The sequence below is a fragment of the Heteronotia binoei genome, chromosome 19, assembly GCF_032191835.1.
Source record: "Heteronotia binoei isolate CCM8104 ecotype False Entrance Well chromosome 19, APGP_CSIRO_Hbin_v1, whole genome shotgun sequence".
Lineage (NCBI taxonomy): Eukaryota > Metazoa > Chordata > Lepidosauria > Squamata > Gekkonidae > Heteronotia > Heteronotia binoei.
In genome coordinates this window covers 35556180-35569322 of record NC_083241.1, presented here as the reverse complement: position 1 = coordinate 35569322, position 13143 = coordinate 35556180, and the positions used below count along the sequence as shown (strand labels likewise).

At 49.6% G+C, this 13143-nt stretch overlaps 1 protein-coding gene across 1 annotated transcript in view; it reads left to right on the top strand.

Moving 5' to 3' along the window:
- The window catches only part of MAN2C1 (mannosidase alpha class 2C member 1), a 42417-nt gene that overhangs the window by 4155 nt on the left and 25119 nt on the right, over positions 1-13143 (top strand). Inside the window, exons 3-8 of the mRNA XM_060260182.1 lie at positions 364-487; positions 3305-3375; positions 4648-4825; positions 8704-8893; positions 10027-10133; positions 12811-12921. Coding sequence (XP_060116165.1) covers positions 364-487; positions 3305-3375; positions 4648-4825; positions 8704-8893; positions 10027-10133; positions 12811-12921 — 781 coding nt within the window. The remainder of the gene's footprint in view (positions 1-363; positions 488-3304; positions 3376-4647; positions 4826-8703; positions 8894-10026; positions 10134-12810; positions 12922-13143) is intronic.

Genomic DNA, 13143 nt, shown 5'->3' with positions numbered 1-13143 from the left:
TCTGCCTCTCTCCGTGGCCTGGTTGCTAACAGGACAGGGGTTCTTTCTCCAATGTGGTGTCTGTTAAAATCAGGGTGTTTTTAGGGAGTGGGTGGGGCCAGTTTGGGCTTTTCTCCAGCAAGGCTTCTGATTGGCCATTGGAGGTTTGATTGATTCTGTGGGGTTTTTTTAGTATGTTGCTTTGGCAGCAGCTGCTACCGCAGCACAAGGATCCTCACTGTGTTACTGAAGGGAAGCCCGGGCAGCCATTTTGTGGCCACGCCCACCACACTGCATCAGCATTCCAGAGGTGCCTGCAGGCTGAGAAAATCTGGGGACTCCTTGCTCTAGGAGATCCCTCAGAAGAAACTTTGTTTCTTTCAGATGGAAGACTTGTTGGTTTAAAATCGATCTCCGCATCCCCGCGGAGTGGGCAGGCAAAGAAGTGCACCTTTGGTGGGAAAGCGAAGGAGAAGGAATGGTATGGAAGGACGGCCAGCCGGTTCAGGTGAGTGACAAGCCATCTCAGATGCTGCATCCTGGGGGCGCGTTCAGTTTTCAGTGGGCTTCCCCGCTTCTTCAAGCTGCCCATTCTTCATGCAGTGAATAATGGGGTTAAGGAAATCAGGAAGCCAGGCAGTTGTGGAATTTCAGGACATGTCAAACAGGGTAGGTGCAGCTTAATTCCCCAAAGAGAAGCCCTTGGAAAACAAGTGGCCTGCAGTATAATCTCTTGCAAAAAGGTAAGGTGGGCGCTGGCCTTCTGGGATGCCCCCCCACATGATTCGGTGACGGGGTTGGGGGGGAAGTGCCAGAAGTTAGCCTTGCCTAGGGAGCCAGACGGTGTAGGGCCAGCCCTGTGTGTGTGTGTGTGTGCACGTACCTGGAAGTCGTGGTGACCTCTGGTGATTGACTCCTACTTGGGGCCTGGAGAATGTTTAAAGAGGTGGCCGAATCAAGCCTGCCAGGAGAGCCAGTTTGGTGTAGTGGTTAAGTGTGCAGACTCTTATCTGAGAGAGCCGGGTTTGATTCCCCACTCCTCCACTTGCACCTGCTAGCATGGCCTTGGGTCAGCCATAGCTCTGGCAGGAGTTGTCCTTGAAAGGGCAGCTGCTGTGAGAGCCCTCTCAAGCCCCACCCACCTCACAGGGTGTCTGTTGTGGGGGAGGAAGAGAAAGGAGATTGTGAGCCGCTCTGAGACTCTTCGGAGTGGAGGGCGGGATATAAATCCAATATCTTCATCTTCATCTTCTTCATCTTCTTCATCTTCTTCATCTTCTTCATCTTCTTCATCTTCTTCATCTTCTTCATCTTCTTCATCTTCTTCATCTTCTTCATCTTCTTCATCTTCTTCATCTTCTTCATCATCTTCATCTTCATCTTCATCTTCATCTTCATCTTCATCTTCATCTTCATCTTCATCTTCATCTTCATCTTCATCTTCATCTTCATCTTCATCTTCTTCATCTTCATCTTCATCTTCATCTTCATCTTCTTCTTCTTCTTCTTCTTCTTCTTCTTCTTCTTCTTCTTCTTCTTCTTCTTCTTCTTCTTCTTCTTCTTCTTCTTCTTCTTCTTCTTCTTCTTCTTCTTCTTCTTCTTCTTCTTCTTCTTCTTCTTCTTCTTCTTCTTCTTCTTCTTCTTCCTCCACCTCCTGACTGGAGGTGGAGGCAGGCTTGATTCCAAGGAGGTCTCGTATCCAAGTACTTTCCAGAGTCGTCCCTGCTTAGCTTCCGAGATCTAACGAGATCGGGCTTGCCTAGGCTTTCCAGGTCAGGGCAAGAAGGCAGAACTTTGGATGCGGAACGAGGAGGCTTCCTTGACAGAGTCCCCCCCCCCCCCCTATCGTTTCGGGCTTCCTCTTTTCCTTTCGCTAGCATGATTGCCTTTTCCAGTGATGTTTGTCTTCCCGTGATGGTGACCTCTAAGCTGCAGAGCAAAAATTCTAATTTGTAAGCTACCGGTATTAAAGTTGTGAGCTACTGGCATTAAGGGTTGTGAGCTATTGCGTAGATCCTCTGGGGCCGTTTTCCCTGAGCCAAGACAAAAACGTGCGAGCTGGGGGCTAAAAATCTGTGAGCTAGTTCACACTGACTCAGCTGGTTGCGACCAAAGTACAATAGCCTCCGTTCTGTCATTTTTAGCTTCCAGGGATCGTTCAGGCCTTGATTTGAAACCACTGCTAGAAACCTCCTTGGTTTGTCTTTTTGGTGGTCCACAATACCTGTAAAACTCCCCTCCAGCACCACATTTCAAGGCAACTGACTTTCTACTTTTGATGTCTCTGAAGAAGTGTGTTTGCATGTGGAAGCTTATAGCAGGAATAAAACTTCATGGGTCTTAAAGATGCCCCATGGACTCAAAACTTCGAGAGCCAGTTTGGTGCAGCGGTTAAGTGTGCGGACTCTTATCTGGGAGAACCGGGTTTGATTCCCCACTCCTCCACTTGCACCTGCTAGCATGGCCTTGGGTCAGCCAGAGCTCTGGCAGAGGTTGTCCTTGAAAGGGCAGCTGCTGTGAGAGCCCTCTCCAGCCCCACCCACCTCACAGGGTGTCTGTTGTGGGGGAGGAAGGTAAAGGAGATTGTGAGCCGCTCTGAGACTCTTCGGAGTGGAGGGCGGGATATAAATCCAATATATTCTTCTTCTTCTTCTTCCCGTGAGCTTTCTCCATTGCCCAGCTTTCACACCCATACGTAGTAATGAGGAATACTCCGGCACGGGGGGGAGTTATATTACCCCAAATGGTATGCACATAAAGAATGCTTTAAAGCAGGGGTGGCCAACGGTAGCTCGCCAGATGTTTTTTGCCTACAACTCCCATCAGCCCCAGCCATTGGCCATGCTGGCTGGGGCTGATGGGAGTTGTAGGCGAAAAAAACATCTGGAGAGCTACCGTTGGCCACCCCTGCCTTAAAGGGACTGGGGCTCACTGCTGAAGTTTGTGTTCCCGCATTATTCCAGGCATCATCTGACATGCAGTCGCTTCCTTTTTGGGAAGCCAGTTTAGTGTAGTCGTTAAGTGTGCAGACTCTTATCTGGGAGAACCAGGTTTGATTCCCCACTCCTCCACTTGCAGCTGTTGGAATGGCCTTGGGTCAGCCAGAGCTCTCGCAGAGGTTGTCCTTGAAAGGGCAGCAGGTGTGAGAGCTCTCTCAGCCCCACCCACCTCACAGGGTGTCAGTTGTGGGGGAAGCAGATAAAGGAGATTGTGACCCACTCTTAGTCTCTGATTCAGGGAGAAGGGCGGGGTATAAATCTGCAATTCTTCTTCTTTTTGTGGAAAACAGCTGAACTGTAGACCCTCTTTCTCGTTTTGTGGACAGGGCTTGACTCGAGAAGGTGAGAAGCTCAGCTACATCCTGACGGAGTATCTTAAGGAGACCGACCCCCACAGGTGAGACAGGACAGGAAGCCCTCCTGTCTTTTTACAGAGGATTCTCCTCAGGGCTCTTTTGTAGAAGGCCAGCAGGCAGGACCGGCACGTGGGAGCCGGCAAACTAGGTGATTCCCTAGGGTGCCAGCTCCCAGCAGGGTCTGAGGCCGGGCGCCCCCTCCCCGTTCGCACCGTCCCTGAGCCTCCGATTCAGCTTTGAGGGGTCAAAGGAGCTCCCCTGGCCCCTCAATGCCCAGAAAGAACAGCACTTCCCACCCTTGGCGCTGTCTGAACTCGGAGAGTGCCGGGGAGGGGAAGCGCCGCATGTTCTTTCTGGGTGCTGAGGGATCTGAGGAGCTTCCCCCTGATCCCCTGGCCCTGTCATGTTCTCGGTGCAGGCAGGCAGGAGTCCAAAGCCAGTCCAAGGTCAAAGTCCAGGAAGTCAAGCAGGAGCCAAGTCACCAATGCAGAATCACAAACCGGAATCAGAAGTCAATGTCCAAAAGCCAAAAGGTCAGGGTGCCAAGGAAATCAAGCAGGTCAGGAATCAGGAAAGAGTGCGGATACAAGCCAGAGAATAGACTTGTTGCTTCCACAAGGTTACCAGGTCCTGGTTGGGAGTTATATGGGAGTCTCAATCAGCCTGCTCCCTGGGTGGCAGTGACTCTGCTAGAACTCAGGGCTGAGAGATCTGAAGCATCGGCGTGCCTCATGTCTTTGCTCTGAAAGTTCTTTCCGGAGCCTGCTTCGAACTCTTGAGATGGGAGGGGAAGAGCTTGGAGGAGATTGATCGTCAGCAGCTGACACTGGAGCCTGGAGAGTGATTGATGGGCCAGCTGCTGTTTGTTCAGCTGAGGAACTGGCTGGCAACTCTTCCGGGTCTGTTAACCCTTCCAGCTCCTCCTCGTCAGGGCTCATGACATGCCCGAAAAGAACAGTGCTTCCTGTCCTCAGTGCCCTCCAAACCTGGAGAGTGCTGGGGAGGGGAAGAACTGAGTGCCTGGCATGATGACGTCACCTCTGGGTCGTTACCCGCATGTTCGATAACTTTTCCTCTGGGGGTGGGGGGTGGGTGAGGGTGCGTGCACCAGGCCTGCCAGCGGGAGCATATTAGGCCAAACCCCCTGTCATCAAGCCAGCCGGAACTGCGATCCTACTAGGAAAAAAAAAGCCCAGCTCCTCTGTGTGTTTTAGTGAGGCTGCTTGAGCGGAGCCGCTGGTGACGATGACATCTACAACAAAACGTCAAACGACAGCACAGTGAGATTGCTGATCACTCTTTTGCTTTGGCAGTCTGACCCTGTACGTGGAGGTTGCCTGCAACGGCCTCTTTGGAGCTGGGAAGGGCAGCATGATCGCCCCACCGGATCCAGGCAAGAGGTTCTCCTTGCAGAAAGCTGAGCTGGTGGTTTTCAACAGGGACGTCCATGAGCTTCTGGTAGACTTTGAGATCCTTCTGGATATGGCCAAGGTAAAGCTTTTTGTCCTTAAATGGACATTCTGGGGCAACAGGGCACTGGCGAAGAAACCTTAGCTGGAAGAAAACCTTAGGGTCAGGGCTTTTTTTGTAGCTTTGCATATTAGGCCACACGGTAGTCCCCTGCAATGTTTCCTCTAAGCTGAGTTAGTGTGAGCTGCTTTGCATATTAGGCCACATCCCCTGATGTAGCCAGTTCTCCTGCAGCTTACATTAGGGCCTGAACTAAGAGCCCTGTAAGTGCTTGGAGGATTGACTACATCAGAGGTGTGTGGCCTAATATGCAAAGGAGCCCCTGCTAGAATTCTATCTCTGGGCCCTGTACTAAGAGCCCTGTAAGCTCTTGGAGGGTTGGCTCCATCAGGGGGTGGGGCCTAATATGCAAAGGAGCCCCTGCTAGAATTCTATCCCTGGACCCTGTACTAAGAGCCCTGTAAGCTCTTGGAGGATTGGCTCCATCAGGGGTGTGTGGCCTAATATGCAAAGGAGCCCCTGCTAGGATTCTATCTCTGGGCCCTGTACTAAGAGCCCTGTAAGCTCTTGGAGGAGTGGCTCCATCAGGGGTGTGTGGCCTAATATGCAAAGGAGCCTATATCAGAATTCTGTCTCTGGACCCTGTACTAAGAGCCCTGTAAGCTCTTGGAGGGTTGGCTCCATCAGGGGTGTGTGGCCTAATATGCAAAGGAGCCCTGCTAGGATTCTATCTCTGGGCCCTGTACTAAGAGCCCTTGTAAGCTCTTGGAGGATTGGCTCCATCAGGGGGTGTGGCCTAATATGTAAAGGAGCCCCTGCTAGAATTCTATCTCTGGACCCTGCACTAAGAGCTCTGTAAGCTCTTGGAGGGTTGGCTCCATCAGCGGTGTGTGGCCTAATATGCAAAGGAGCCCCTGCTAGAATTCTATCTCTGGACCCTGTACTAAGAGCCCTGTAAGCTCTTGGAGGGTTGGCCACATCAGGGGTGTGTGGCCTAATATGTCAAGAGTTCCTGCTACCCCAAAAGCCCTGATCAGGGTATTCTAGTCCAACCCCCTTTACGAGGGTTGCCAGATCCTACCTTTCTGCCGGTGGGCGATAACATCACCTGGCAGTAACATCATTGTGCTCCTGATGCTGTAGTTTTTGGGCAAAGTTCTATGGTTTGAACCCAATTTTACCCTAGAGATTTGCCCAAAAACTAGAGCATTGCCAGTGGATGATGTCACTTCCAGGTCACATCTTTGTGCCACATTTTGGGGCATTTGCAGGCAGGGTTTCCCCCCACCAGCCAGGTGGCCAGTGGTGCGGAGGAGCCCACAAAAGTGGGGGGACCCTGCTCAGATCGGAGATCTGGCAGCCCTACCCTGCACGATGCAGGAAATTCACACTTACCCTCCCCCCCCCTTCCCCCATTGACTCCTGCTTTATGCCCAGAGGAAGGCAAGAAAACCTCCAGGATCCCTGGGCTGACTTGACTCGGAGGAAAATTCCTCCTTGATCCCGAAGTGGTGATTGGCTTTACCCTGGGCATACAGGGGAGGACCACGAGAGCTGAGCACTGACTCATTCCTTCCTGCCCCAACCTACTTCCTAAAAGCCAGAGCTTTTTTGTAGCTGGAACTCCTTTGCATATTAGGCCACACACCCCTGATGGAGCCAACCCTCCAAGAGCTTACAGGGCTCTTAGTACAGGGTCCAGAGACAGAATTCTAATATAGGCTCCTTTGCATACTAGGCCACACACCCCTGATGGAGCCACTCCTCCAAGAGCTTACAGGGCTCTTAGTACAGGGCCCAGAGATAGAATCCTAGCAGGGGCTCCTTTGCATATTAGGCCACACACCCCTGATGGAGCCAATCCTCCAAGAGCTTTCAGGGCTCTTAGTACAGGGTCCAGAGATAGAATTCTAGCAGGGGCTCCTTTGCATATTAGGCCACACACCCCTGATGGAGCCAATCCTCCAAGAGCTTTCAGGGCTCTTAGTACAGGGTCCAGAGATAGAATTCTAGCAGGGGCTCCTTTGCATATTAGGCCACACACCCCTGATGGAGCCAATCCTCCAAGAGCTTACAGGGCTCTTAGTACAGGGTCCAGAGATAGAATCCTAGCAGGGGCTCCTTTGCATATTAGGCCACACACCCCTGATGGAGCCAATCCTCCAAGAGCTTTCAGGGCTCTTAGTACAGGGTCCAGAGATAGAATTCTAGCAGGGGCTCCTTTGCATATTAGGCCACACACCCCTGATGGAGCCAATCCTCCAAGAGCTTACAGGGCTCTTAGTACAGGGTCCAGAGATAGAATCCTAGCAGGGGCTCCTTTGCATATTAGGCCACACACCCCTGATGGAGCCAATCCTCCAAGAGCTTTCAGGGCTCTTAGTACAGGGTCCAGAGATAGAATTCTAGCAGGGGCTCCTTTGCATATTAGGCCACACACCCCTGATGGAGCCAATCCTCCAAGAGCTTACAGGGCTCTCAGTACAGGGTCCAGAGAGAGAATTCTAGCAGGGGCTCCTTTGCCTATTAGGCCACACCCCCCTGATGGAGCCAATCCTCCCAGAGCTTACAGGGCTCTTAATACAGGGTCCAGAGATAGAATTCTAGCAGGGGCTCCTTTGCATATTAGGCCACACACCCCTGATGGAGCCAATCCTCCAAGAGCTTACAGGGCTCTCAGTACAGGGTCCAGAGAGAGAATTCTAGCAGGGGCTCCTTTGCCTATTAGGCCACACCCCCCTGATGGAGCCAATCCTCCAAGAGCTTACAGGGCTCTTAATACAGGGTCCAGAGATAGAATTCTAGCAGAGGCTCCTTTGCATATTAGGCCACACACCCCTGATGGAGCCAACCCTCCAAGAGCTTACAGGGCTCTTAGTACAGGGTCCAGAGATAGAATTCTAGCAGGGGCTCCTTTGCATATTAGGCCACACACCCCTGATGGAGCCAACCCTCCAAGAGCTTACAGGGCTCTTAGTACAGGGTCCAGAGATAGAATTCTAGCAGGGGCTCCTTTGCATATTAGGCCACACACCCCTGATGTAGCCAATCCTCCAAGAGCTTCCTGTAAGAAGAGCCCTGTAAGCTCCAAGAGGATTGGCTACATCAGGGCTGTGTGGCCTAATATGCAAAGGAGTTCCTGCTATAAAAAAAAAAAAAGCCCTGCTAAAAACACTTGACAGGTGCCAGAAAAGGACGCCACGGTTCTAAAGCTTCTTTTCAAATGATGTATAATGTGCAAGAGGAACTCCGTGGCACAGAGCGGTAAAGCTGCAATCCTGCAGTCCAAGCTCTGCTCACGACCTGAGTTCGATCCCAGTGGAAGCAGGGTTCAGGTAGCCGGCTCAAGGTTGGCTCAGCCTTCCATCCTTCCGAGGTTGGTCAAATGAGTAGCCAGCTTGCTGGGGCGAAAGTGTAGGTGACCAGAGGCAATGGCAAACCACCCTGGGGAAAGTCTGCCGTGAAAACGTCATGATGTGACGTCACCCAGTGGGTCGGTAATGACTCAGGGCTTGCACAGGGGACCAATGTTCCCTCTAAGCTGCAGAGTCTTGGGGGCAAAAATTCTACTTTGTGGGACACTGGCGTTAAAGCTGTGAGCTCCTGGCATTAAAGTTGTGAGCTGCTACATAAATTAGTGTGCTCCGGGGTCATCCTTCCTGAGCTAAGACAAAAATTTGTGAACTGGAGGCTAAACATCTGCGAGCTAGCTCACACTAACTCAGCTTAGAGGAAACACTGCAGGGGACTACCTTTACCTTTTTATAATGTGCAAGCCCCCCGGTTCTTACTAGCCAGGAACAAAGCTGCCGTTCGTTCCTTTGGGACTTGCAGAACGGGCGTGAGAGCATCCCCTTGAGCCATATCAGCCGCTTGCGTTTTGTGTCTGGGCTAATCAGCTCCTCGGGGAGGAAAACCAGCGGAGCTTCCAGGCGCTGTACACGGCCAATCAGATGGTGAACCTGTGCGACGTCACTGATCCATCGACTTTCCCGTTGGCTCGGGAAGTGGCCCGTTCGGTCTTCGGCCAAAAGAACGGCGACAGCCAGCACGTCATTCACGCGATGGGCCACTGCCACATCGATTCCGGTAAGAGGAGAAACCCGGATATGGCTTTCTTAATGCTGAGAGGTGGGAATCGGGCCCAACAGGGACTTCTCGCACACCTTGACTGAGCTTTGGTGCGGGGAGCGGTTTTGTGGACGTGGTGGGTACCCTTTGGAAGGGATGCTCGTGAAGCAGAGGGAAGCAGACTCGAGCTGCTTGCGTTTATGTAAGAGGGGGACGTCAGTCTATCAGATTCATGTAACTGGCAGACGGTGAGATTATAGTGTTCTGCCAGTCTCTGCCAGTAGCTTTGCGTTTTCAAGAGTTGTGCTTTGTAATAATTTGACAAGAACGGAGCTGGCAGACAGTAAGGTGGGAAGGGGACAGATGGCGTGAATTTGGGAGTGGGAATGTATTCCTATGAGGATTCGACGGGAATAAATGCATTTCCTAATGCATTTACTTTTGTATCTGTGAATAAATTGGGCTGAGCTCAGAATGCAGGTTTTCTGCCGGCAGAATCTTGTGCCCTTCTGCCCAAAGGTTGGTCACATTATCGTGTGACCGACGTAGGGCTTTTTTTTTGTAGCAGGAACTCCTTTGCATAGTAGGCCACACACCCCTGAGGTAGCCAGCCCTCCTGGAGCTTACGGTAGATCCTGTCAGCTCTTGGAGGATTGGCTACATCTGGGGGGTGTAGCCTAATATGAAAAGGAGTTCCTGCTACAAAAAAAGCCCAGCCAAAGAGACAATGATCTCGTCTGTCAGCGGCTTGCCTTTTGTAGAGAGGTGCAGTAGTTAAGAGCAGAGGACTCTAATTTGGAGAACCAGGTTCGATTCCCTACTGATCCTCCCCATGAAGCCTCCTGGGTGACTTTGGGCCAGTCACAGCCCTCTCAGGACTCGCTCAGCCCCACCCACCTCACAAAGTGCCTGTTGTGTGGCGAGGAGGAGAATGTGATTGTAAGCCACTCCTGGGACTCCTCGGGGTAGAGAAAAGCGGGGTATTAAAAACCAAGTCTTCTGCAGCTCTTCTTATCCTTTTCCTGGAAACCCAATTTGCTTTGGCCCTCAAACGAAAGTCTCATTTCTCTGTCTGCTGTGGGGACAGTGTAGTTTATAAGTGGCAATAAGCTACGTGCCCATCTGAGACCAGCCTGCCGTTCCCTTCGCAGCTTGGCTGTGGCCTTACGAGGAGACTATCCGTAAATGTGCACGCAGCTGGGTGACAGTCGTACGCCTGATGGAGAAGAACCCGGAGTTCACCTTCGTCTGCTCGCAGGTATGATTGATATTTACGTGGGCCTGTCTCTCAGTCAGTCTGCGGAAGTCACTAGGTCTTTGTTCCGGCTCCAAGTTGGCACTTGCTTGATAAGACAGTCTCCCTTTGCCTTAGGGTTGGAAAGAAATGGAAAGATGTCATTGGTAGAGAGCGAGAGTAGTGCTGTGGTTGGAGTGTAGGAACAGGATCTGAGAGACTTGGGTTCAGATCTCTGCTCTGACATGTGCTGTGGTCCGGTCATAGTCTTTCACCCAAACCTACTTCATGGGCTTGTTGTGAACGAGTACATGAACGAGCCTGTCTCGGTCTGAACCTTTACCTGTAGAGGCAAGACCGGCAGTGACTACAGACAGGGCCTTTTCAGTGGTGGCATCTAACCTCTGGAAAACTTACCATACCATACCAAACCTTTAATGGCATAATAGATTCAGATAAAAATACACAGAATATAAAAATTTAAACATTGGCGATAAAATCAAAATGAAACCGAGCTTACAGATGCATTCAAACATGGTCCGAATTAAATTTAAGGATGTCAGCCAGAAGTTTTGCCACAGCCTCACTAACCACCCCCTCAGTATCACTCAATAAATAATAACAGGGTGGCAGGATAGACAGATCTGGGGAGAAAGAAAGCTTGCCAAATAAATCTTTGCGGAGGTTATGGTAAAAAGAACAATCAAGCAATATATGAGCAAAGTCTGTCGGCTAAAGGGACTCGCTGATATCTCCCTTGTAAAACTTTGGAGGGAAACGCATTTAGTCTAGCCAACATAAATGCCCTGTGATGACTTGGAATGGTTAAGTCTGATAGATAATTGGGCATTTTGCCACAGAAAGCATAGAGACCTAAGGAAGCTGGAGAGCAAATATAGGGGTCTGTTGGCCGTTGAAAACTTTCCAGCTGGAGATTTGCCTGCCACCTACTGCATTGTCCTCTAGGGGGAGGCCAAACAGTTCTTTTTACCCGGGCTATTAATAGCGTTCCATCCTGTAGCTGCTTTATGGTCTGCATCTCCTCTGAAGGCAGTTTTATTAATATATTTAGGAAATATTTATGCTCCTTCTCTTGGGAAACCTGCCCGAAGTGTAAGGGTCATTTTGTAGAAAGAGAGGTGCTAGAGCTTATTAGCACAACTCATTTGCATATGCCATACATTTCTGACATCACTGGAAGATGTACTAAATTATATCAGCTCAGCATCTACCTTAAAATGCTTCTTGGAATATAATGGTCATCCTAAAACCTTACTCCCATCCTAAAATCCATCATACTTTTAAAATTATTTTCTCTTATGTGGCCACAGTGGCATATGGAAGATTTCCATCTGTCTGCTTCATACGTTTTGGTTATTTCCCCCTTTGGGGGGGGGGGATATGAGAAAATTTGTGAGATCTTAGAGAACAGCAAAATTCTCACAGGGGGGTTTGGACAATGGAGCCCAGAAGAAAGTATTTGGGGGCGGGGTTTAAGGAAGAAAGAGCACAATAAAATGTAGAGGTTCTGGAGCTCTGCTCCTGTGAGCTCCTACCCAAAATGAGGCCTGCTGAAGTGTCTTACGAAATTTGGTAATAGAACACAATCAATAGAAGTTATAAACTAAAACCTTTCGTTTAAAAAACCCAACCACAGGATTTTTTAAAAAAAGAAATAGCCGAGCAGCTTAAAATCAATTTAACAGTTTTCAGCCTAAAACTCTAAAATTATTTTGTGGCTGGTGGGAATATTTATCATTTTTACGGCTGTGTTTCTGTTTTGTTTTTATGAGAGTTTAAACTCATAAACCATCTCAAAGACAATGCTAGAGAAGCGGCATCTACATTTTCTAGAAAATAAAAATGAGCAATAAGAATTTTTAAAAAAAAAAGATGCGATGACTTGTGGGCTTGTCTGAACAGTGTTAATTTTTATTTCTGTTTTTATGATGTTTTTGAAATCTTGTGAGCCAACTTGAGACAACATAATACATTTCCCCTTCAAATAAAAACAATAAGAAAATAAAAAATAAAAGCTTCAAATACTGCACATTTTTATGGTTTTATGTCTGTTTTTATGATTTTTCTTTTAAAATCTTGCAAGTGAAGAAGATATTGGATTTATATCCCGCCCTCCACTCTGAAGAGTCTCAGAGCGGCTCACAATCTCCTTTACCTTCCCTCCCCCCCACAACAGACACCCTGTGAGGTGGGTGGGGCTGAGAGGACTCTCACAGCAGCTGCCCTTTTAAGGACAACCTCTGCCAGAGCTATGGCTGACCCAAGGGCATGCTAGCAGGTGTTAAGTGGAGGAGTGGGGAATCAAATCCGGTTCTCCCAGATAAGGGTCCGCACTTAACCACTACACCAAACTGGCTCTCCAAAGTGGCATTGAAGGTGGCATATACATTTTTCTAAAACCTAAAAAAGAATATTGAGTCTTGTCTGCTGTTCCTTTTATTCGTGCTTAGGCCACAAAGCTTGCTGTTTGCTCTTAATTAGGGCTTTCTTGTAGCAGCCACTCCTTTGCATATTAGGCCACACACCCCTGATATAGCCAAACCCCAAGAGCTTACAGGGCCTACTGTAAGCTCCAGGAGGATTGGCTACATCAGGGAGGTGTGGTCTAATATGCAAAGGAGTCCCTGCTACAAAAAAAAAAGCCCTGCTCTTAATAATGCCGCTGCCTTCTCTTCTACAGGCCCAGCAGTTCGAATGGGTGAAGAGGCAGTATCCCGGTCTCTACACGAAGATTCAAGACTTTGCTAAAGAAGGACGCTTCATCCCTGTTGGGGGCACCTGGGTGGAAATGGTAAGGGTGCGGCAACCCCTTGGCCCAGCTCCACTTTCCCAAGAGCCACAGAAGTTGGGCTCCTGACTCCCAAGAACGGGCAGCCTGTTGGCTAATAAGGAAAACACTGGAACAGCTTTTCTTTCCTATCGGAAAAAATGGGATTTTGTTGCATTGCAGATTGCTCTTCCCTCTGGTCTCTGGTGTGGAACACTGCAGGATTTAGGCTAATTCTTAGCTGCA